General features: G+C 51.0%; 14 protein-coding genes across 17 annotated transcripts; 8 read left to right on the top strand and 6 right to left on the bottom strand.

Moving 5' to 3' along the window:
* Positions 1 to 458: 458 nt before the first annotated feature.
* On the top strand, positions 459 to 1,098 carry PPTG_07229 (hypothetical protein; the record flags this gene model as incomplete). The annotated part of the gene is made up of 3 exons (XM_008901394.1): positions 459 to 674; positions 719 to 860; positions 932 to 1,098. 3 exons carry the CDS (start codon positions 459 to 461, stop codon positions 1,096 to 1,098), a joined length of 525 nt encoding a protein of 174 aa, XP_008899642.1.
* A 3,419-nt stretch (positions 1,099 to 4,517) lies between these two features.
* PPTG_07228 (hypothetical protein) lies at positions 4,518 to 5,190 on the bottom strand (the record flags this gene model as incomplete). Its single annotated transcript, XM_008901393.1, has 3 exons — positions 4,518 to 4,785; positions 4,895 to 4,919; positions 4,986 to 5,190. The coding sequence occupies 3 exons, from the start codon at positions 5,188 to 5,190 to the stop codon at positions 4,518 to 4,520; spliced, it is 498 nt and encodes a 165-aa protein (XP_008899641.1).
* An 83-nt stretch (positions 5,191 to 5,273) lies between these two features.
* PPTG_07227 (cyclin-dependent kinase regulatory subunit 1) lies at positions 5,274 to 6,185 on the bottom strand. 4 transcript variants are annotated; one of them, XM_008901390.1, is made up of 4 exons: positions 6,035 to 6,185; positions 5,804 to 5,923; positions 5,421 to 5,702; positions 5,308 to 5,367 (listed from the first exon to the last, which is right to left on the bottom strand). In XM_008901390.1, the coding sequence occupies exons 1-3, from the start codon at positions 6,100 to 6,102 to the stop codon at positions 5,585 to 5,587; spliced, it is 306 nt and encodes a 101-aa protein (XP_008899638.1). In that variant the 5' UTR covers positions 6,103 to 6,185; the 3' UTR covers positions 5,308 to 5,367; positions 5,421 to 5,584. The 4 variants fall into 4 exon arrangements, with proteins under 4 accessions (XP_008899637.1, XP_008899639.1, XP_008899638.1 ...); XM_008901389.1 differs by having other exon boundaries at positions 5,274 to 5,702; XM_008901392.1 differs by having other exon boundaries at positions 5,804 to 6,185.
* Positions 6,186 to 6,255: 70 nt separating this feature from the next.
* Positions 6,256 to 6,650, top strand: PPTG_07226 (hypothetical protein). Its single transcript, XM_008901388.1, has 2 exons — positions 6,256 to 6,321; positions 6,385 to 6,650. The coding sequence occupies exon 2, from the start codon at positions 6,402 to 6,404 to the stop codon at positions 6,621 to 6,623; it is 222 nt and encodes a 73-aa protein (XP_008899636.1). The 5' UTR covers positions 6,256 to 6,321; positions 6,385 to 6,401; the 3' UTR covers positions 6,624 to 6,650.
* PPTG_07225 (asparagine-tRNA ligase) lies at positions 6,633 to 8,302 on the bottom strand. Its single transcript, XM_008901387.1, has one exon. The coding sequence runs from the start codon at positions 8,238 to 8,240 to the stop codon at positions 6,753 to 6,755; it is 1,488 nt and encodes a 495-aa protein (XP_008899635.1). The 5' UTR covers positions 8,241 to 8,302; the 3' UTR covers positions 6,633 to 6,752.
* Positions 8,303 to 8,460: 158 nt separating this feature from the next.
* PPTG_22050 (hypothetical protein) lies at positions 8,461 to 8,787 on the top strand (the record flags this gene model as incomplete). Its single annotated transcript, XM_008901657.1, has 1 exon — positions 8,461 to 8,787. The coding sequence occupies one exon, from the start codon at positions 8,461 to 8,463 to the stop codon at positions 8,785 to 8,787; it is 327 nt and encodes a 108-aa protein (XP_008899905.1).
* A 142-nt stretch (positions 8,788 to 8,929) lies between these two features.
* PPTG_22049 (hypothetical protein) lies at positions 8,930 to 9,433 on the top strand (the record flags this gene model as incomplete). The annotated part of the gene is made up of 3 exons (XM_008901656.1): positions 8,930 to 8,942; positions 9,020 to 9,154; positions 9,234 to 9,433. 3 exons carry the CDS (start codon positions 8,930 to 8,932, stop codon positions 9,431 to 9,433), a joined length of 348 nt encoding a protein of 115 aa, XP_008899904.1.
* Positions 9,434 to 9,477: 44 nt separating this feature from the next.
* Positions 9,478 to 10,868, top strand: PPTG_07223 (hypothetical protein; the record flags this gene model as incomplete). The annotated part of the gene is made up of 2 exons (XM_008901386.1): positions 9,478 to 10,602; positions 10,671 to 10,868. The coding sequence occupies 2 exons, from the start codon at positions 9,478 to 9,480 to the stop codon at positions 10,866 to 10,868; spliced, it is 1,323 nt and encodes a 440-aa protein (XP_008899634.1).
* On the bottom strand, positions 10,624 to 11,976 carry PPTG_07222 (hypothetical protein). Its single transcript, XM_008901385.1, has 3 exons — positions 11,374 to 11,976; positions 11,183 to 11,314; positions 10,624 to 11,114 (listed from the first exon to the last, which is right to left on the bottom strand). The coding sequence occupies exons 1-3, from the start codon at positions 11,591 to 11,593 to the stop codon at positions 10,912 to 10,914; spliced, it is 555 nt and encodes a 184-aa protein (XP_008899633.1). The 5' UTR covers positions 11,594 to 11,976; the 3' UTR covers positions 10,624 to 10,911.
* On the top strand, positions 11,718 to 14,038 carry PPTG_07221 (hypothetical protein). Its single transcript, XM_008901384.1, has 2 exons — positions 11,718 to 13,120; positions 13,247 to 14,038. The coding sequence occupies exon 1, from the start codon at positions 11,724 to 11,726 to the stop codon at positions 12,291 to 12,293; it is 570 nt and encodes a 189-aa protein (XP_008899632.1). The 5' UTR covers positions 11,718 to 11,723; the 3' UTR covers positions 12,294 to 13,120; positions 13,247 to 14,038.
* Positions 12,235 to 14,256, bottom strand: PPTG_07220 (hypothetical protein; the record flags this gene model as incomplete). Its single annotated transcript, XM_008901383.1, has 3 exons — positions 12,235 to 13,864; positions 13,935 to 13,974; positions 14,036 to 14,256. 3 exons carry the CDS (start codon positions 14,254 to 14,256, stop codon positions 12,335 to 12,337), a joined length of 1,791 nt encoding a protein of 596 aa, XP_008899631.1. The 3' UTR covers positions 12,235 to 12,334.
* Positions 14,257 to 14,353: 97 nt separating this feature from the next.
* PPTG_07219 (hypothetical protein) lies at positions 14,354 to 17,159 on the top strand. Its single transcript, XM_008901382.1, has one exon. It carries the CDS (start codon positions 14,415 to 14,417, stop codon positions 16,989 to 16,991), a length of 2,577 nt encoding a protein of 858 aa, XP_008899630.1. The 5' UTR covers positions 14,354 to 14,414; the 3' UTR covers positions 16,992 to 17,159.
* Positions 17,160 to 17,598: 439 nt separating this feature from the next.
* PPTG_22048 (hypothetical protein) lies at positions 17,599 to 17,916 on the bottom strand (the record flags this gene model as incomplete). The annotated part of the gene is made up of 1 exon (XM_008901655.1): positions 17,599 to 17,916. One exon carries the CDS (start codon positions 17,914 to 17,916, stop codon positions 17,599 to 17,601), a length of 318 nt encoding a protein of 105 aa, XP_008899903.1.
* Positions 17,917 to 20,300: 2,384 nt separating this feature from the next.
* PPTG_07218 (hypothetical protein) lies at positions 20,301 to 20,989 on the top strand. The gene has a single exon (XM_008901381.1). The coding sequence runs from the start codon at positions 20,349 to 20,351 to the stop codon at positions 20,778 to 20,780; it is 432 nt and encodes a 143-aa protein (XP_008899629.1). The 5' UTR covers positions 20,301 to 20,348; the 3' UTR covers positions 20,781 to 20,989.
* Positions 20,990 to 21,903: the final 914 nt, after the last annotated feature.

The raw sequence follows: 21,903 nt of genomic DNA, 5'->3' as shown, positions 1-21,903 counted from the left end.
TCGGGAAGAGCAAGACCCCAAGGATTTCGCAGTAACTTTCTTGAATAACTTTCTCGAGATAGGATATTCTCCGTCAATTGGAATTCATCACTATCAATAATAATGATGGCTTATGATTTTTACCGACTCATGTTGTTGATTAACATCTTGTGGATTACTTTCGCTTCAGGCATCTGTCTGTGTTTGCTCTATTTACGTTAGGTTAGGGATGGCAGCATAAAATAAGGCTTATTTTAGTTTACATTTAGTATAAAGCTGATTTTCCGATTGTCAAGTTGACATTCGATAAGTCAGCTTGACCTTGCACCAAGAGTTTGCGTTGGGTGTGAGCGCCGACATGGCACTTCAGAGCTCAAGCCACGGCCGTCCATACTTCTCCCCAACCAGCGGCAGCGAGGATGATTGAAGTAAGGACCACGATGGAAACCTAGACAAAGTCAAGCAAGAAGAGCACGACTATGGAGACGAAGACCCGCGAGGAGACGGAAGCCGATGACCTGGCCATAATATCTGCGTCCTTGTACGGCGGCATGAGAGCCATCCGCTCGAGCACGAAAGCTGTTGCGGTGCCCAACGAGTCGTTGACGACGGATGTTTTCCAGTCCGAGGAGGTCGACGACGGCAGCATCGTGGACGAAGACCGTGAAGACGACGACGCGCAGCGAACGCCGGCGGTGAGTTGGTTAAGTCGGCCGAGGTGGAGACCACGATGACGAAGTCGGATAAGATGAGCACGACTGTGGAGACTGAGATCCGCGAGGAGACGGAGACCGATACGAGCAACCTGGCCACAACGTCTGCGAGCAAATCCGTGTCCGTCATGCCGACCACCCACATCAACAAGTGCCCGCATCCGAGATGTTTAAGAGCCCCTGTAACGAGTGGAGATGACTGCGTATGCTGCCAGTGCTATGGGTATCATATCGTGCAGTTGAGGTGAACGCGGGGTGGTGGAGACCGCGCTTACAACGAAGGAGACGGCTTGCGGGTGCCGATGCAACTGGACTGATCGTATCGCTGGAGGCTGCGTTGCCGAAAGCGGTAGACGTACCAGGACCGGAACGAGGACGATCTCAGCGACGAAGTGGGAATGCTTAAGGGTGTTTTGAGAGTTTGATTTATCTGTGGGCTATATTTGCGTTCACAAGCACTTGAATTTTACCATCTAGCACTACCTGGTGCAGATCTTTGTGCCGTTCGTTTTTGTCTCCTTACGTCTGGTGTGAAGAACGCAGCTGGCTCCATCCTTCTACTCTCTGCGCCAGAGTGTTGAATGACAAACTCACTCGACCCTACATTTTGGTGAGGAATGGGCCTTGTAGGCGAGTTGTAATCACGGGAACGCGGCACGTTATCATCATCACTCGAGTCACTTGAATCACTTTCGTCACACACATCTGGAAACACGTCAAAAAGAAGGTGATTGGTGTCCTTCGCTTTCAAATTGCAGTAAACAAACACCAGCTTATTCACCCGCTCCTGGGACAGACGATTTCGAGTTTTGGTATGAATGAAGCTGTGAATGCTCCAATTGCGTTCGCTCGATGCAGATGAAGTTGGACTGGATAGCATGCGCCTAGCAAAGAGCTTGACTGGGTCACAGACATTTTGCTGAAGACTCCACCAATTAAATGGTTCGAATTTAGCATGCTTCTTGCGTGTTTCTTCTGACCAGTCCTTTTTTGTCAACCGCAAAGTTTTCCAGCTGACGATGAAACATATTTTCCGTCGCGTCCATCACAAGCCCAACACGCTTAGCTAACGCAACAGCCTCGTCAACAACATCGATATAGTTTGCAGGAGACCTCGGAAGCGTTTGATCGAATAAATTTGCAAGCTGCAACTCTATCGACCATATCTTTTTGCGCCGCTTGTCAATGATGGATAACACTTGCGCTTGGACATCCTTAGAACAGCCTGGTAAGGCCGTCTTATACTCGGGGTGCGCACGTGGCACATCAAAGCTATGGATAATCTTCGATGGGGAGCAGTCATCGTGTTCAAATTCTGCGAGAGCATCATTGACTGGACTAATCAACTCCAGAACTGCGTTTGCTTCTTTCCAAAAGGAACGCAAACTTAAAATCGCGAGAACTTCATCTAACTCACTACCAGCGTATCGATCAAGTATGGCCTGGTTAGAGAATAGATCAGCCTTGATATCTTTATTTTGCACAACATTGGATATACACTTTTGGTGCGTATACCACCGCGTATCCACTGGCACAGAAAGTCGACGTCGTTGTTCTCCAGCCCTCCGCGTCCGAGATTGCCGCTCTTTAAACATCGACCACAAGCCCAGTCGCACCTTAAAAAATCTCGTCAGGGTTTTCGCGTTGCTGAGCACCTTGCTAAAATACTCCAACTTCATCATATCTTTTATCAACAAGTTCATTCCGTGTGCTCCACAACCCGAGCAAACAATAGCATTGCGCTCTTTAGTCACCAGCTCCCATGCTTTTTTCATGTTTCGTGCGTTGTCTGTTACTACAGCAGACATTGCCCCCTCTCCAATGAATGACTCCAGTTCAATAATTGTAGAAAGTATTGCGTTCGCAATATTCTCTCCACTGTGCTCCTCAGCAGCAGTACACACCGACTTCCAAAATACAGCAGGACATCGAGGATTGACAAACATGAAATTGATAATGCTGTCACCGCTCGTGTTAGACCATCCATCAGTTACTAGGGCCAAATTGCCCTTTCCTTTCAATGCTTCAATAGCGAGCTGTTTTTCACGTTCATAAGTACGACCAAGCAGGGAGCCTGCTAGTTGCCGGCGCGATGGAAGTTCATAATCGAACATGGCACGAAAAAAAGGATCTTCCACAACACGAAACGGAATTCCAGTGGCATAAAATGCCATCGCTACGCGAAGTTTCTTTTCGTCAACAACATTCTTCCGTGCGGCACGTCTAGCAGCAGCAAGTCGCGGAGACTTACGCGCAGAGTGCCTAGCGGATTCAGGGCTGACAAACAGTCTCTTGTTGACCGTGGAGGGGCTGCGAAGATGCAGCGACGCATACGACTGCTCGTCCGCTGCCTGCTGCGATGGTTCCAGCAGCTTCTTTGCTTTCTGCTGCTGAAGGTTGTCGTAATGACGCTTCCTTTGAGCGTTTTCCTCACTTCCTAGCTCTGTACAATTGATGGCATGACGAAGCATATTTTCAGAAGGCATCGCGTTCTTCAGTTCTGCGTGACAGGCCTTGCACTCCGCCTCAGGATGGGCTCGAACACCTTTTTCGCGGCGCTGTGTTTCCACAAACAGCTCCCAGATCGGAGAACGTTGCTTGGGCATGGTGGCAGGCTGTCGGGAGTCGAAGCGGTGCGAAGGCTTGGTGTGAGGCTCGGAAATCTTTGTGAAGTGAGCTGCTGGTAGTGTGCATCAGATACCTTGAAGTTCCCTTAGGTACGAAAATAATCCTTAGCAAAGTCTTAGAATCAGCCAGACAAACGAATGTAAGGCTTACGTAAACTTTAGCTAAGTTTGACTTGCCAACCCTACGTTAGGTTGCTCCAAACTTGGGCGCTCCTTAGTTACTCCCTGTTTACGGGTTAGTCGGCTACGAAATCGAATCTGACACCAACAAAATGCAGCACAAAAGCTCTCTCAGCGAGGAGCGTCAACGTTCATTCCTCCACCAAATATCAGGAATGTAGAGTGGGTCTCCACACGACACGCGGATTGTTTTTCATCGAAGTTCTTCAGCTTCACCGACGTTGAGCATCCTCAGGCGTTGAAAGCTCGACGCATCGTTTGGTGGGGCCACAAAGATCAGCACGACTTGACGTTGGTTCACCAGTTCCGAGAGTCCTAGTTGCTTTAACAGACACGATAGTCCTTAGTCCGTCACTGGAAGAGCTGCCCCCACCAACATCTTGAAAAGTAGTATTTGAGGAGGCGACGTCGAGTAATAGAACGAGTCGATCGCCACAGAATTCTCCTTCGTTGCGACGTAATACTTATCAGGCTCCAGATCCGCGGCGGAGAAACCCCTGCCGAAGAAGCAAATGCCACTGGACTTCTTAATACTGATGCTCGTTCCTGATGCAGAACCGTCAACTCCGCGCGCTTCAATTGTGCATCCGGGTACGAGTTTTTCGTGCACACCGCCTCAAACAGATCCGCAAACAATGCAGGACGTATTCAACCGGACGATAACGTCGTCTCTCTTCGTGCTACTGTGACGGAGTAACTGTGCCACCAGCCAACGTTTCACGGACACGGATGACTCCCCAACCGTGTAATTAATCGGGTCCTTTGGGTCCGGTTTAAGATGGCAGGCCAAGGGGTGAATAATGGCGTACTCATCAACGTCGAGAACTCGCTATGTCTGCTCCGTCTTTTCAAGCTTTTCTGTAGTCTCCTCGATATCTTTTTCGCAATCTTTGACAAATTATGCACTTGTAGCCAGGCATTCACGAGTAACGCCGCCAAAGACGTGGAAACGCTCCTGTACGAGACCAGCGACCATCGGCACATCATTTGGGGAAGGATCTGTCCCATCTGAATCCATTCAAAGGGCCAGCGCATCCGCTGCTGTTTCAAGCTCCTGTAGACTCCACAGTGGCATAAAGAGCTCTAGATGGTTCTCGTCCTTTGTGTTGTTGCGGAACCACTCCATGTTTTGACTCGTGAAGCAGACCATTCGAGCTCGTCGAGGGTACACCTGAGGTGGACCATCGTACAGATAAAACACACCACTAGGTGCTTCGGTCTGCGCTTGCAAACAAGCTCGTGTCATCATCGCATCTGTACCAGAATCCACCTTGCGAAGTATCTCGCTGTTTCTCCACACAACCACATGTTTCATCATTGGGGACCCGTTTCCACGAACGAGGCCATTATGGTCGTAACAAGAGGGTTTTCAAACCCGTAACGTTTGAGGGATACCTGAAAAAGACCGATTTGCCAATTCCTACGTCATGGTAACAGTCAGAAGGTATTCCAGTTAGGTACTCAACTAACACAAGTGCAGTCGCACCTGGCGTTCCAGTGATGGTAATTCCTCCCGTCGTTCTGTCCTCCATCATCCTGGCAATACGCTTGTAGTAGGGAGGATAGCAGTCGCGTACGTAGATTTCGGACGTCGTGGACCCATGCTCCATAGGTAGCTCTTTCGGTAAGGTCATCGTGGCCGTACCTACCCACTTTGGCGCAGCGTCCGCCACTGCAGTCTTTATCTCCATTCTGGTGTTTCCGCTACTAGAATTCTGTCTGACCCAAGCTTCTTTGATGTTTAAAAAAAATAGAATGAAGTTTTTTTTTTTTCAAGAACATGATTTATATTTTTTCAAATAATCATGGTGGTAAGAAAAAAAAGAGGTTCTGTGCAGTAGATCCGGGGCCTGTAACAGGCAGCGGCGCTTCAACGAGCTTAAGTCCCAGGCAATACGCACTAGCCAAAAATGCAGTTTACCTCTAGCAAGTGCAACAACACAAGTCATGTGGAAATTAAAACGTCTCCAAAGGTAGTTGAACGTTGTATTGCTCAATCTCACAACTCCTGTGTACATCCAGGCTGAAACACCACTGCTGTGTTAGATCTCAGCGTCCGACAGCAGAGATGCGTTCACGAACACATCAGTTAAACTCCTTGGCGTATTTTTCCTTGGCCTGCTTCTCCATCTCCGGATTCACGCGGCCAGTGGTGGGGTCTGTGCCCAGTGGGCGTCGGAATAATAAAATGTGCGGTTCCGGTCTGTACACACGAAAGAGCGCAGCAACAGCGATAACAATAGACAGGGTTAGCACCTTTAGAAATATCGGGATAAAACCACACTGAGCCCAAGCAAAACGAACTTGTGGATGGCGTAGTGGACCCATCCGCGGCTCTGCTGGACGCCCAATTGGCGCCACTCGGTCTCAGTCAGCAGGCGATCGGGCAGGCTGCGCTGCATTTCCTTAGGCAAGATCACGTGTCTGCAATCGCAACCAGATAAAATAAATCATAACGACGATTAAATTTGCCAATTACCTTCGAAAAAGTCAAATTTGCCGCGTTTATTGCGCTTAGTGGAGATCTCAACGCACCTGTACTCGTGGGTGTCGTCCACATACTTCTCCGAGTACTCGATGCGTGACGACAAGTCATGAGTCATGGCTACTGAGTCTCTTACAGACGGCGACTCCGCTCGCTTCCTCCCGCGCTTCACTCACTTGTCGACTAACGTCTGATTGGCTGAAACCAATCCATGAGATAATCGTACTTAACGCGAGAAGATCATGAAGCGACGCCAACAGTGATGGATACACTTTAGTTCTACACCATGTCGCGCGAGAATGGCAAGCAGATGGAGACGGACAGTAAGGCTGGGAGTGTAATACCTTAGCAAATAGCTTTCTGAAATTGCGAATCACCCTCTTATATTGTCCGTGTGCAGTGGACGAGCACGGAGATATGAAGAACGACGCAGTAGCACAAGCTCACGTTGCGCTGGAGCAGTTCACGCAGGAGAAGGAGATCGCCAAGCACATCAAGACGTGGATGGAAGAGAAATACGGCCCCACCTGGCACTGCATCGTCGGCTCCGAGTATAAAACAGCCTTCACATACGAGAGCAAGAACTTTGTGCGCTTCAACGTCGGCAAGAAGTGCATCACACTCTTCCGACACCCGTAAAACACAGAATTCAACCTTTGCAAACGATTTAGTTGTGTTTACCAGGACCTGAATACTAGAGATGCACATCGTCTACGCCTTCATAAGCCTTCAGTACCGTCTCGCGGCCTACTTCGTAGCATATTCTGCTTAGAAGGAGGCGTTGCCCGGCCATCGTGGGAACGGGATCACGTCACGGATGTTCTCAATGCCAGTCACGTAACGAATGAGACGCTCGAAGCCTAGGCCGAAGCCAGCGTGGGGCACCGTACCGTACTTGCGTAGTTCCAGGTACCACTTGTAGTCCTCCGGGTTGGCTCCAGACTCCCTGATACGAGCCTCGAGCACGTCCAGACGCTCCTCACGCGCCGATCCGCCAATAATCTCGCCCACATTCGGCACCAACACATCAGCAGCAGCTACAGTCTTGCCGTCGTCGTTCAAACGCATGTAGAAGCTCTTGAACTCCTTGGGGTAGTCGTAGATCACCACGGGCTTCTTGTAGACCGTCTCGGTCAGATAACGCTCGTGCTCCGAGCCAAAGTCGGTGCCCCACACCGGCTTGACCGAGAACTTGCCCTTCTTCAAGTGCTCCGGCTTCAGTAGCAGCTCCACGGCGTCCGTGTACGAGATACGCACGAACGGGGACTCCACAGTGGCCGCCAGACGGTCCAACAGCCCCTTTTCGACGTTCTTGTTGAAGAATTCCAGGTCTTCCGTGCAGTGGTCCAGTGCGTACTGCACACAGAACTTGAGGTAGTCCTCAGCCAGGTCGATGTCGTCCTTGAGATCGGCAAACGCGATCTCGGGCTCAATCATCCAGAACTCGGCCAGATGACGCGACGTGTTCGAGTTCTCAGCACGGAACGTGGGGCCGAATGTGTACACGTCCGATAGAGCGCAGCAGTGGGTCTCCACGTTGAGCTGGCCCGACACACTGAGGTACGACGGACGGTCGAAGAAGTCCTTGGTGTAGTCCACCTTGTTCTCCTTCGTGAGCGGCAGTTTGCCGTCCGCGTGCTGGCTGAGCAACGTAGTGACGCCGAACATCTCGCCGGCACCTTCGCAGTCCGACTCAGTGATAATTGGCGTGTGGATGTACAGGAAGCCGCGCTGGTTGAAGAATTCGTGGGTGGCGAAAGCCATGGCGTTGCGGACACGCATAGCGGCGCCGTGGATGTTGGAGCGCGGACGCAAGTGAGCGTGGGCACGCAGATGTTCGAGCGTGTGGCGCTTCTTGCTCATAGGGTACGTAGCGCTGTCGGGGATGCTGCCGTAGACCGTAACCTTGGCGGCCTTAATCTCGACCTCCTGGCCCTTAGCGGGCGACTTGACCACGACGCCCTCAACGCTGAAGCTGGCGCCGACGCCGCCTGACGCGACGGCCTCAGCGAAGCCCTCAGTCTCCTCTTTGTTGATAACGCATTGCACGCCGGCGAAGCACGAACCGTCGTTGAGCTCCAGGAAGGCGAAGGCGCCAGCTCCGGCCTCACGCAGCGTCTTGGCCCAACCCTTGACGGTCACAGTCTTGCCCTCAAGCTCCAGGCCGCTGCTCAGCAGTTCCTTGACGCGGATGCGGTTGCGACGGAACAGCGTGGGGGCCGTCGTAGGCTTAGCAGAGGGAACCACAGCGTCCATCGTTTCTATCGGATTTCTAACGGAGCTCTGAGCTGCGTGGTGGTGGGTTGCGGAATGGAATTTGGTCTTTTGTTTGCTTGGATCGGATGTCCGCCGCATCAACAGGTGTGATTGGATGAATTGTGTCGTACTTAGCTAGTTTCACGATTATGAGTGGATAAAATTGAGAATTTGAGGATGGACCTTTAGAGCAAAGTTCTTGTGGGCATTGAGGATATGCATGCTACGTCAAACGCTGCAGGTCGTGGGCGTGCGTGTAGAGGCTTCCAAGGCCGGTAAAGTGGTTAAAAAGCTACAGAACCACCTACTGAACCTACCCAAGCTGCGTAATGTGGTGGCTGATCCAGCGAGCGACGCAATGAAGTTAGTACTGCTCAGTACTAGAGTGCGCAGTCCCGAGACACTGCAGCCGCTGCGTGAGCAATTGACGAATTTCCTGCGCGCTGCTTCCTTCAGCTTCGTGCCTCATACTGTCCGGATTAACAATGCAGAGGATGTAGCAGATCGCGTAGTGGATACGGAGAGAGGAAATGGGGGGAAGGCCTGACCTTCTCGAGGTCAAGACACTGCCGATTGGGGACGTGTCATTTCAAGAAGTTGATACTGACAACGTACAGCATTTTTACACGACATCAACGAAAAGCTGTTTCCTGTCAAATATAACGATGTGTTCTACGAATACGTGACAGATGCACCCGAAGGGTACTGCAAACTCGGTACGCTGTCGTGTTATGGCAAATATAGTGACAGGGGACGCAAATTAACTGAGTTTGCTGTAGCTTTCGCAAACGATGGTACTGCTATTGGTACGGTGTGCTGTGAGGTGGAGAAGGTGAGGATATCGGGCAAACGCCGCTATCGTCTGTGCATTTTGACGATCGGCGTGCTGGACAAATACCGCCGCTCCAAACTAGGTGTGATATTTACACTCTCCTATGGCAGAAGATACGTTCTTTCAACTTACGACGTGTCGTTTGATGTTACGTTTCACAGGCAGCTTACTACTCGAAAGCGTGATCAAGCAGGCTCGCAGGGATAGACTTGCCTATGTATATTTGCACGTACAGACCTGCAACGCGGCTGCGCAGCGCTTCTACTTAGTACACGGCTTCGAAGTCACTAAGCTTATGCGCAACTACTACTCGCAGCTCAATCCGCCACACTGCTTCGTGTTGCGCAAGCAGCTCAGCTAGCAGCACCATAGACACATCGAGCCACACACAAACACTTCAATCAAATGTGCACCACGCTAAATTCATGTTTGCCACATCAGTCACATTCGGCCATCAATTGCATTGTAGCCATTTCTCGTCGAAATACCACCATGTCCAAGCCGCTGCTTGACAAGACGCTGTTCAAGAAGACGCTAGAGGTCGTAGGCGTGCGCGTGGAGGCCAAGAAGATCGGTCGCGTAGTTAAGAAGCTGCACGGCCATCTGCTTAACCTGCCACGTCTGCGCAATGTAGTACCGGACCCGACCAACCCGGACCCGTACAAGAATTCCAGTAGCAAACTCATTCTGCTTAATTCCAAAGTGAAGGACATGGAAACGCTGCAGCCACTCAATGAGGACCTCGTGGCCTTCTTAAAGGAAGAGAGTCTGGCTTTCGTAAGCCACGCCATCGAGCTGGACTACAGCTACTTCGCTGTTGACCAGGTGCTCAGTGAGGTTCTACCCAAGGGCATGGACATCCCCAGCTCCTTCGAGACGGTCGGACACATCGCACACTTGAACTTAAGAGACAACCAGTTGCCATACAAGAACGTCATTGGACAGGTTATTTTGGACAAGAACGCACAGATCCGCACGGTCGTGAACAAGACGGACAACATCGAGACTAAATTCCGTACCTTTCCAATGGAAGTGCTGGCCGGTGATGACGATATGGAGGTCGAGGTACATGAGAGCAAAGCCACGTTCCAGTTTAACTATGCAGAGGTGTATTGGAACTCGCGTCTGCAACAGGAACATCTGCGTATCATCCGTCAGATCAAGCCACACGACGTCGTGTGCGACATGATGTGCGGCATCGGTCCGTTCGCCATCCCCGTGGCGCTGAACGGCAGTAAAGTGTACGCCAACGACCTGAATCCGCGTAGTTACCACTATTTGAAGCAGAATATTGCTCTCAATAAGGTGGAGAAGCTCGTGACGCCTTACAATCTGGACGGTCGCGAGTTCCTGGCCAAACTCTTGAGTGAGAAGAAGCAGTTCACTCAGGTTCTCATGAACCTGCCGGCTATTGCGCTCGAGTTCCTTGACGCGTTCCCTGGACAGTTCGACCACTGGGAGGGAGAGCTCCCGTACATTCACTGCTACTGTTTCTCCAACGCTGAGGACGTCAAGAAGGACGTCAAGGAGGTAAGATAACGGCGGTTTGTGGTCGTACAGAAAATATTGTACTTACGTGAAATCTTTCGTTTTTGTAGCGTGCTGAGAAGATTATGGGCGGAGAACTCGACCCGGAGCGGACGTTGTTCCATCTTGTGCGTGATGTGGCGCCTAAGAAGGTCATGGTCTGCATTTCCTTCCAACTGCCTGAGTCTATCGCGTTCAGCTCGGAGCGCCAGACGTCGAAGCAGGACGATCCGAAGCGGAGAAAGGTTGAGGTTGAGACTGCAGCTTAGGGATCGAGGAATGCCTAGATTAAGATTTAGAAATCCATGGAGTCTATGGGGTGAGTTGTCTGCGCAGCACGTAGCAGTCCGGCGGTTCAATGTGTTTGTAGTAGTTGCGCAGGATCTGAGTGGCCTCGAAGCCGTGTGAACGATAGAAACGCAGTGCTGGGGTGTTGTTGGTCTGGACATGGAGGTAGATCTGCACCACGCTGTCCCGAACGGACTGTGCGATGACTCCTTCAAGCAGACGACTACCTGTACGTACGCACAGTAAGGTCGAGTGAGCTTTGTATCATTACGAGGTCATTTCTGACGTCACTTACCGATTTTAGCACGGCGATAACTTTCTAGAACTCCGAGCGTCATGATGTACGTGCGTTCTAACCCGTCCGGTCCATCTTTCACTGGTTCTCGTCGACAGCAGATAGCTCCGACAGCATAACCTCCGACGCATGCTGGCCACGCATACATACTCTGTCAACGCTCGACCATAAAAGCATTTATCGATCCTTACCTAGTTGAGCATATCCCAGTGGAGAGCTCACTACCTCCTTGTAGAACGCAAGGTTGTACCGCACAGGGAAGAGCTGCAGGTTGAGCTCGCGTAGTCGCTGCACGTTGTTCTTGTCGACAGATTTGAACACAACATCCACCGCCATCAACCCGCCAGCCTCAGATTGACCCCCCTTGTCCGTCTTGGAGCTTGTGCTCTCCTGCGAGCCTTGTCGAGCCATGTTGGCTGAATTCACGTACGCACGGAACGAGAATGGTTACGGTTCTTGTAACGACGTAACTTGAAGTGGAACATGACGAGCCGTCAGCCGCGATCTTAAGCGACGTGTCATTTGACAAGCTTCTCACATCATGAAGCTATACGTGTTCCTGTCTCTAGTCACCACCGTGGTCTCACCGGAGCCCCAAGAAGCTCCACAATCTGGTATGTTAAGTTCAGATGAGCTGGCGAAGCTCCAGAACGCAGTGAGTCCCGTGCTCGCATCGACCAACCTTCTGGACAGTGACGAGTTCTTCGTGTGCGGCTCTAGGGTGCCCGGCATGAACGGCCACTACGTGTTGCAGCCTCCCGACGTGGTGCAATCCGATCCAGACACGCCCGTATTTTTCAGAGAAGATGACGACAACGAAGCTCTCGAGACGGATTTCCGTCTGTTCCGCCACAACGGCTTCTGGATGATCGCCGATGTCGAGCCGTGGCCGCCTGTAACTCACTTCCGCTGCGACCCCACTAAGTCTCAAGTCATCGGCGTTGACGTCACGGAAGTGTGCGGCTTGGGGCAGTCCACGCCGCCACGTATCGGCTACTCACCTGCTGATCCAAAGCTGGGCGACTTCTCTCTTACGCTACACCGCGACGCCTGCCAAGAAGTGCTACAGATTGACACGAGCAACAACTACTCTCGCAAGGACGAGCTTTAACTGCATAATCTAAAGCTGCTTGGTGTTTATTGTACGTGCTCTCAGTTCCACATCACGGCAAGGTTTTGCTTCCTGATGGCGAAGACGCAGGCCAACGGCAGGTGATCGGACGGACAAGTTGCGTTGGGTAGCCGCCCAGAAGCACGTCCGAAGATATTAGGAAGCATCGGAGCACACCACGTCCCCATGTAGCTTGTGCCTGATGTTGCGTCGTCCGTCCAGTCCTCGGGTTTGTGTTTGACCCACTCGACGTCCTCGACACTTACGGGTTCGCGAATATCTTGACCTGTTGATTCTAGTTCCTCCAGTGTCGGCAATTCAAGCAGTTGGAACGGCGTTAGCTGTCCCGCGGAGTGGAAGATATAGTCGATTGTCCCCTGAAAGTTCTCACTGGAGAACGTGAGCTCGGGCTCACTCAAATACTCCGCATAGGCACCATAGGCACTCTCCATCAGCTCACTGTGCACGATCAGACTGTCCCGGTCAGCTCGAGGTTGTAATGTGGTGTATCGTTTCGCCTCTGCGCATTGGTCACTGCCACCCACAGCCTTGTCAACCGAAGACAACAAAGGCCGTGGACACGCGATCACGTTGACGACCGGCTTCACGTCACTCGCGTATCGCGGCGTACGCCCCGAACCGTAGGAGACATCGTACGGCTTCACGTCTGGAGGAACATCTGTAGCGAGGAACAAAGGCTCCCCGTCTGAATCTGTAGTGGTAGGCCCTAACTTCTTGTACGCAGCATGTTCTAACGTGCTTCCAGGAGCTGAAGGTTGGCTCCAATATCCCCATCCGTACGCGTTGCGAGCCATCACTCGAAACTGGTACGTCATACTAGCACTCAGCGATGTCACTGTGAACGACTTGGCCGCTCCGTCCGGCACGGACAACTCGTACAGGAAGCCGGATGCCTTGCTCGTGCAGTTTTTGACAGCGATTTTGTACTCCAGAACGGGAGTTGAAGGTGTCGTTGACGTTAAAGATGGCTGGGGTGGCTCCCATGAAATACGTAGAGATGAGGACGTCGGGTCGTCGATCACCGGACGCCCTGGAGCTGCCGGCGCCTCAGGAACAGGTCGTCGCCGGCCTGTGAGAATCGTATGGTAGACGTCATTACTTGGAACTGCGTTGAAGGTCCCAGCTAACAGGACGGGCAGCTGGAAATCCGCGTTAAACACAGCAATCTGGCGGCACAGATACTCAGTCTGGAGCACGCGTACACGCTCCAACTCGGACGTGGCACCCGATGCAAGTTGCGTGTTGACTACACAGAGCGCAGACGGTAACGTCGAGGTCTCCCACGGCTGCAAACACACCATTAACGCGATCTTGTCTTGCTTCGCTCTAGCTGCAAGATTCGCGTCGTTGATGTTGGCACATAAGTCGTTCAAATGCACCTCAGCGGACCGGAACAGCTGAAAAGTTGACTTCCTAAACGCTGTCACGAGACCTTCATCGATATCCTTGGTCACGGTTGTTGAATCTGACGCTGCAGACGTAGCGTAAATACTATCGTAGCCTGCAATAGCGAGTTCTGCAGCCCACCAGTCGTCATACTCATCGACTTCCTGTAGCACAAAAGCGTACTTAAGTAAGTACAGATCATCGTTAAGGCAAATGTTAAGCATTTGTTGGTACCTGCAGACACATGATGTCGGCATCATATGAAAGGATCTCTCTGCATTGATAATAGTGAGTTAAGATCACAAACTCCAATGTAGCTCGCTAGGATCTCTAACCGTAGGAGTCTCTCTCGTCGCTGTCGGATGTTGAGTATGGCTGCACTGACGTAGCTCTTGCCTCGACGTTGCATCCTTCTTGCACCCATTTGCGACAGCACATTGTACGATAGCACTGACACCTTCTCGAGGTCTGCCAACTCGGCCAAGTCGGCTACATCCTGCTTGGCAGGCACAAACGCTCGGAACGGGAGCTCGTCCGCATCGGACGTTGAAGTCATTGCACGAAACGACATATGGCTACATACCTACATATTTCGTCAATTAGTTTAACTACTCAGAAGTCACATAATACTTACATATACTGTCATTTGACTACCAAGTAGTAGAAGCTCACTTCCAGTCGTCCACCAGCCAAAGCAGACAACCATTGCCAGCCATGACCGAGCAGCACGAGCTGGAGCTGCTGACGCCGCCGCCGCAGGCCGCACCAGCCTCAGGACGCGTCGGTCTCCCCGCCGCCACGCTCGTATACTCGTCTGACGGTCGCTACGTGTTCCAGCGTCAGGCACACGTGGTGCGTGTGCTGCACGCGCAGAGCGGCCGCGTCCTGCATGAATGTGTACGCGCTGGTAACAAGAGTGCTGTCCGCGCGCTGGCGCTGCACCCGCACAACGCACTGCAACTTCTAGCTGCATACGAAGATGGCCACATTCTCGTCTGGGACTTCGTGGAGCACAAGCCGCTGGCGGAGCTGGACGCTAAGGCACCTGTACTGTGGATGGCGTCCAGCCGTACCAGCGCGTCGCAGCTTCTTCTGGTCGTCCAGAGCGACGCAAACAGCTGGAGTGTCGTGGAGTTCAGTCTCAAGAAGAAGAAGCGCGGCCGCGTACTGTTCCAGAACGGCAAGAAGCAGTTCCAGGCCGCAGCGCTGCAGAGCTACACGACGCCACAGGGTGAGGGTGAACAGGCTGTTCCGGGCGACTTTTTAGTAGTGGCGGCCGGCGACAAGCTGGTCACACTGTGGCTACACCATCAGCCAGGAGCTAAAGACTCGGGCAATCGCCTCTACACGATGCACAAGCTCAACCACCTCCGCGACGTCACGTGCGTCGCTGTCAGTCCGACACAACGAGAGTTCTCCATCGGCGACCAGATCGGCCAGATCTTCCGGTACCAGCAGCAGGGAGAAACAGCAGCCAAGATGCACTGGCACTCGCACGCCGTGCACTGCATCCAGTACTCGAGCGACGGCCAGTTCTTGCTGTCCGGCGGTGAGGAGTGCGTGTTGGTATCTTGGCAACTGGAAACAGGTCGTCGCGCCTATCTGCCGCGCCTTCCGGCGTCAGTGGAGGTCATTGCGCCCCGTCAAGACGGCGGCGTGTACGCCGTGGGCCTGGCGGACAGTGTGCTGTTCCAGTACAACCCGGTGACGCGCGAACAGGAGTGGGAGGCGCGCGGTCTGGCGCGCGCCGGCAATTCGGCGGCCAACTCGCTGCCGACGCGTCAATTAGCAGTGGACCCGGTGTCGAAGGCGCTCGTGCTTAACGGGTCGTCCGGCGCGGGCGTGTTGCAGTTCTATGAGCCGTTCGCGGATCGCGTACTGCAGACGCTGCTGCTGTCGGAGCGTAACCAGGTTACGCGCACGGAGGACGAAGTACTGCCTACGCTTCGTGCGTCACATTCGTGCTTCAGTTCTCGTGGCGGCGAACTGGTGACGCTGCATGCGCCGACGACGGCGAAACACGGTGACGAACAGGCTCTGCGGTTCTGGACGCGTCGCGTGGACGGCTCATTCTTTGTAAACACGGCGATTGACGCGCCTCATGGCCGCGCGCGTGTTACAAGCATGACATACTCGCCTTCGCAGACCGAGGACTGCATGGTGACGGCCGACGAGCAGGGTGATTTCAAGGTGTGGCAGAAGGTGGTAACGGAGGCAGGTGGCGCGTCGTGGCACTGCCAGGCTGTCGTGCGGTTCCGTGACGAGCCGGTCACGGCGGTGGGCTTTGCGCGCGATGGTTCGTTGCTGGCGGTTGCGTACGGTAACAAACTCACGCTCTGGGACGTTGCGACGCACTCGCTGCGTCGTGTGATCCCCTCCGCGGACGGCCAGACCATTACACAGATTGTTTTCCCTGGTATCAACTCGCCGTACGTAGTGATCGTGACGGAGTCTCAGGTACAGGTGTGGAGCGTGCTGTCGCTGTCACTGTGGTGGCGCTACACAGTGCCCAAGGGCGCCGTCGTGGCCGAGGAAGCTTTGTACGAGCGTTTCCTGGTGTGGCTACCGGTGGATGACTCGAAGAAGAAAACGTTGGTGCTGGTTTTCGACGCCCAGACGCCCGTGCCGACGTGCGTGCGTGTTGTGGATCTAGGCAGCAAAGTGTGGAGCGCTGGCTTCCACCCAGGCACTGGAGACATTGTGCTGCTCGACAACAAGACTGGAGTATGGAGACTGGACGGACCGAAGGCCAGATCGTTGGACGCCCGACGCCGGAAGCAGGCCCACGTTGCTGCCGTCGCCGCGCGCGACGCTGCCAAGGACGGTGAACAGGAGGCCAAGGCACTGAGCGCTATCTACAACGCCGCCAGTGGCGGTCGCCTTGCAGAGAAGAAGAGCAGCCACAAACACGCTGGGCCTCATGGCGTGGCGGTCAACGGCTCTGCGTCCAGCAGCCTGTTCGACGCACCGGCCCACGTGCTGCCGTCCATGACGGCGCTGTACAGGTCGTTTATGGATACGATGCTACCGAAGCCGCACCAGGTTATCGAAACTGACGAGTCTGTGAAGAACGTGAACGAAATGTCGACGTCTCAGAAGAAGAAGAACAAACGACGTAAAAAGCTGCAACAGCAACAGAGCACGGTGGATCCGATCGTCAACGAGAATGGGGAGCAACGTAAACGCATGAAGCTCCAGGTAGAGAAGGAACTGGCCAACACGGAGTTGCAGCAGCAGACATACTCGAAACTGCTCGAGACATTTCGCAACAGTAAGGCACGTCGGGCGTAAGCTCGCGCAGGAAGTTCAGGTGAAATAGATTTACATGTTTTAGCTACCTGCTGTGGTGCATTTTGTTATTTTCTTGCCACCTTCAGGTTTTCTTGCAAGTTTCTCTGAAAAATACAAAGATGTGCCTTCGGCCCAAGTCTGAAATATAAAAATTGTTTGAAAGAAGCCCATTTAGAGCACTGCCACAGGTTAGGGCAAAGTTTGACAAAAAGCTATATTTCTACCTTAAAATCCAACTATGGCGGCCATGATATGGTCTGGCATTGGTCTGAGATAACGTTGAGTAAATTTTCCTGCGGGCGGGGATGCTAACCCTTTTGAGAGATTAGGAATTTCCATACAGTACAAACCTAGAATAGTAAATTTTCTTTTATCAGTAGCGATCTAAGTAGCCTCGTCAGTTATAGTCTAACTCCAGATAAAAAAACTCTATCCGCTTCAGGAATACCTTCGCTGCATCTAAAATGTGTACCTGTACAGTATGGACATTTCTAATCGCTCCAATACATTATACAGAAAGGACACATTTAAGTGTCTCTGATTAATCACGCGAAAGTCACCAGCTAAATCTTGATAGCCTCTGATCACGAATTCGGATACTTATCCTTCATCGGACTCTCATCCGCCATATTCTTTTGCTTGAGCTCTTGAGAAGGTGCTGAAGGTGAAAGGCGTGGTTGTGACGGAAAATCTCAATATCGGCTTCGATACCATGGTAATGCTTTGTACAGTTCAAGGCAAGCCCATTGGGTAATACTGACACCTCTACCTTGTAGCCATGAAGATGATGCTTCGCACTGTAATACGCCGCGCGCTCCTTCATTTTGCCCGACGGCATGCTACTCTGTTGGAAGGTAACATCTGTAGCGTAGCGGGCGTAGGGGTGGTGGTCAAACGTATTATCACCCAGCACGAGCTGCTCCATCGTAAACTTGTTGGCAACGGAAGCGACAAACCGGTCGTAAAGAAAAAGGAGGAATAACCCCCGTGAATGATAAAATCATCTTCTGGAAGGCACCGGTCTTGAAGCGAAAGATACTGGCGACGACGTCCCACTTGCCGCAATGCTTTAAGACGGTTAGAAACATGTAAAAAAACGTCCTTTGGAGTTTGTTCACATTTTCTACCGCGGCCAACGTTCCAATTCTCGGTGATGTGCATGAGAACTTGGCTCCAGAACCGCTCGAACTCGTGATGAGAGAAGTTGGTTAGGCGGCTGGGATTTTCGGGGTCGTTGGTGCAAAATGAGTGATAGATTGGGCACGGCGAGTCAACCTCGTCCTCCGGTTTGATGAGACACAGCGACACTACACTCACACAAGCTGCTTGGCGCTGGGTATCCAGTTGAGTGAGCACCGACACGCCTTGGGCAATATCTTGAGGTGACAGCGAGCGGTTGGCGGCTCTGGCACCCGCCTCTGCGGGTGCTTCTTTGGGAAGGTGCCATAGTGACCTATGATGTGCAGTGCAAATTCGAAATTGAGTGTGGATTGGTCGTATGTGACGTCTCTTCAGCTAGTTATTAGATGCTGCCATCATGTTTTGGTCCTCGGCGATTCTAGAAAATTCACCTGAAGTAGCGACACTAAGTAGTATTTTGGTATTTTCTTGAACCATCGCATCATTTAATAGGCGTAAAGGTGATTTCGTAATTTGCTAGAAATTCAGTCGAGTGCTCAATATTTAAAACTAAGCTCTAATGATCGAATGGTAGAAGTGACAGCTTGAAGTATATTACGTTTTCGAGCGAAAGCGTAATCACTAAATATGATGCAGTACCAGAGTGACAGCATGTTTGCAAATATATTATGCTGCTGTAGCAGCAGCATCAACATCAGCATACGTTTAGCATAAAAGTAGATCTATGCATTGTTCTGAGTTTCTAAAACAAATATTTGGTGTTTTGTGTGGGAATTTAGTAGATCTTGCTCCCGGCTTCATCTGGCTCAACAAAAAAAGTGTTATATTTGTAGCTGCATGCGCTATCACCTAAAGCCACAGCACAAAAACAAAAAAAAAAACAGTGTTTTGTGCTATGGTTATCAATAGCCCTATGTTCACATGTAAATTTGACGTCAAAACAGCTTCAACGAATGTTAGCGATCTCCGGTAACACCTGGCATCTGGATATGTCGACGTCGACAGAACTATTATACAGAAGATCCCTTCGGTAGTGATCGCGTTGGGAACCAACAATTTATTCCTGTCTAAGGGTATTCCTTTTCACGTATGTGCCATAAAAATGGTTCCGAGTAGCTTTAGTGCACCGCATCCAGTAGTGGAAACTCTTGGCTTAGCTCGTCGCTGGTGTTTCACAATCTCTTATTTCTAGTTTTGACTCGTCGCACCAAGATGCCCTCCTCTCCAGCTCAGACAGTTCGACTCACACTCACTAACACTCAACGAGCTGCTGAACCCGCCGGACGAGAACACACCTGCAGAAGATCCCACAGATGAAGACTTCTGTGGAGTTGGTGATCAAGAATTGGTTGTAGATGGCTCTCAGAAAACATGGACGAGGACGATATGGAGCGTAGATCGTGGATTGAGGAGGACATTGAGCCAGAAGCAATTAAAGAGCATCTCAGGTGGGTCGCTAAGCTTCTAGTTCGTGCAGGTGCGACTGGCGTATCGGATAGATCGGTGAGCGGATTGCGAGAAATGCAGAGCACGCTCCGTGAAGAACTTGGAAGAAAGCAAGGCCACAAGCACCAAAAGTATTTGCTAGATTTCTTCGGATATACTGTACAATTATGACTTTTTCCATAGTTAAACACCCCAGAATAGGAATATTTAACTTCAAATGTATTCCATTTAACGATTGAGGGGTGAAAGGGAATGGGTTTGTAAGTGACTAGCCAACGGGAACCGCAAAATTGTTGCTATTGAGGAATATTCCATTTCTAGGGATTACTACCGAAGGGAGTTTCTGTATTGAGACAGTCGTAAAAATATCTTTTTGCCTAACAATAAAAAAAAATAAACCCGGCACATTTTTGTCGTAAAAAGTACCGGGTTTTGTAAACTGTTCCTTTCTATTTTTTACGCGCGTTGCACGCAATCCGTTTGTCTCATTCAATCCGGACTTTACGGTAATCGTTACGTTCGTAACTTACAGCTGAGTACGAACACGCAGCGCACTGATTTGAATGCTTGGCCCTTCTACAATTGCATCCCAAATCTTCATTTTGTGATGAGACCTCACGTCGTTACGACCGATGCTGCTGCTCAAAACCACTACGATAATTTAGTACGTTAGAACACGATCTAGTCAGGCATCATTCTGCAATCTCATTCCACAATTTGCCTTGCCCTACAACAGTCTCCGCAAAGGATCACAACCAACCAGTACTACCAATGCGTCTGTCCCACCTCGTCCTTCTAGGCGCTGTTGCGATCTCTCTTCTCACAGAAGCTAGTCTCGCGGCTGAAGCCCCTCGTCTCGGGTCGGATATCTCGTCTATGACGGTTGTTTCTCGCGGTGCGGACCAAGGCGTGAACATCGACAAGCGAATGTTGCGCTACCACAGTAACAACAAGCGTGATGGTGAAGAGGACGAAGAAGAAAGGGGAATCCCCAGTGGTGCGGACCTCGCTCACCTGGCGGGCTTGGCTAAAACGAACAAGGCCGACTCTCTTGGGACGAAGCTTACGGATTTTTTCAATGGTATGGTTAAAGGTGGTGTCAACCCTTCCAACATCCACAAAACGGAGTTATCGGGTGCAGACTACGACAAACTCCGTAAACGGTTTGGAACGTGGTACAGACACTACAAGGACATTGAGTAGAGCACTCGTGATCGACAGCAAGTCTTTTTTTGCAAGACCGCGTTTGCCAGCTTGTAGCGATCTAATACAACAGTTACTTGACCGTAACCTAACGAAGACGGTCAGTGCTTCGCCGTAAGACCGTCGTATTTACGCGTGGTCAAGAACAAAAATCGAATTCTCAGATTTAACACATGACTGGAGAGGTTGTTTCTAACAATAGAATTCTTTAAATCTGAGGCACAAATTAGCGTTTTTGATAATGTTAATCTGGCCCAAAGTATTCCGGACAAATCAAACCGGATATACTGTTGATATGACCTTCTATCAGATACAAGGCGAGGCTGATGAGCCATAATCGGTAAGTGAAAACTTGGTCATGGCCAGAATATAATCCAGAACGCGTCAACACTCGGTTACCTGGTGCCGCTGGAACCAGTGCAACAAGGTATTCATAAATTGGCGTTTCATTGTTATTCAAGTTTTGGGGAGGAACAGCATTGGAGGAAGCGCTCACGCTGCGAGGAGTGGCGCCTATATAGCTCTTTATGTTAGTGATACTCGCACTCCGGCATAAGGTTCTGGCAACATTTACACGGATTAAAATGACTTCGGCTAATCCTAATTTACCGCAATGTTACGCTTGGCCACCACAGACAACATTCACCATGGTGGCATTACTAGCGCAAAGGATATCTTATATACATCCCGAGTCTACTCGAGTAAAGGATGGGAACCATATCTGATATAAGCTGAAATCACGCGTTACGCAGGCTTAGAAGAGAAAACCCGCTATATTGGGTATGACTATACAGTCTAGATTATATTTAACAGGTCTATCAAGTTCTGAAGTAATTATGCTTCAGATTTAAGTAGACAACATTAAGCTGGCTCTGAATGTAAAAGTAGTTTTGGGTCAGCCTCCTAAATCTCTGGATAGAAAATCGAGAGGATTATTAGATTCCGACACTATAGTCTTATTTACAGCTGTGACAACAAGTATTTTACGAAGTGACCTGGTATTGATAGCAAAATAAACAAGTGAACATGCAAGCAATGCGAAAAGAAAGGATTGCAGTTGTTACTTAAAGAATGACGAACTGTTCAGGACGTACCTCCATCAAATTTCTAGGTAACGTAGTTA

The sequence above is a fragment of the Phytophthora parasitica genome (assembly GCF_000247585.1).
Source record: "Phytophthora parasitica INRA-310 unplaced genomic scaffold supercont2.11, whole genome shotgun sequence".
NCBI lineage: Eukaryota > Oomycota > Peronosporomycetes > Peronosporales > Peronosporaceae > Phytophthora > Phytophthora nicotianae.
Note: the sequence above shows the minus strand (reverse complement) of the source record. Positions and strands in the feature narration are given on the sequence as shown.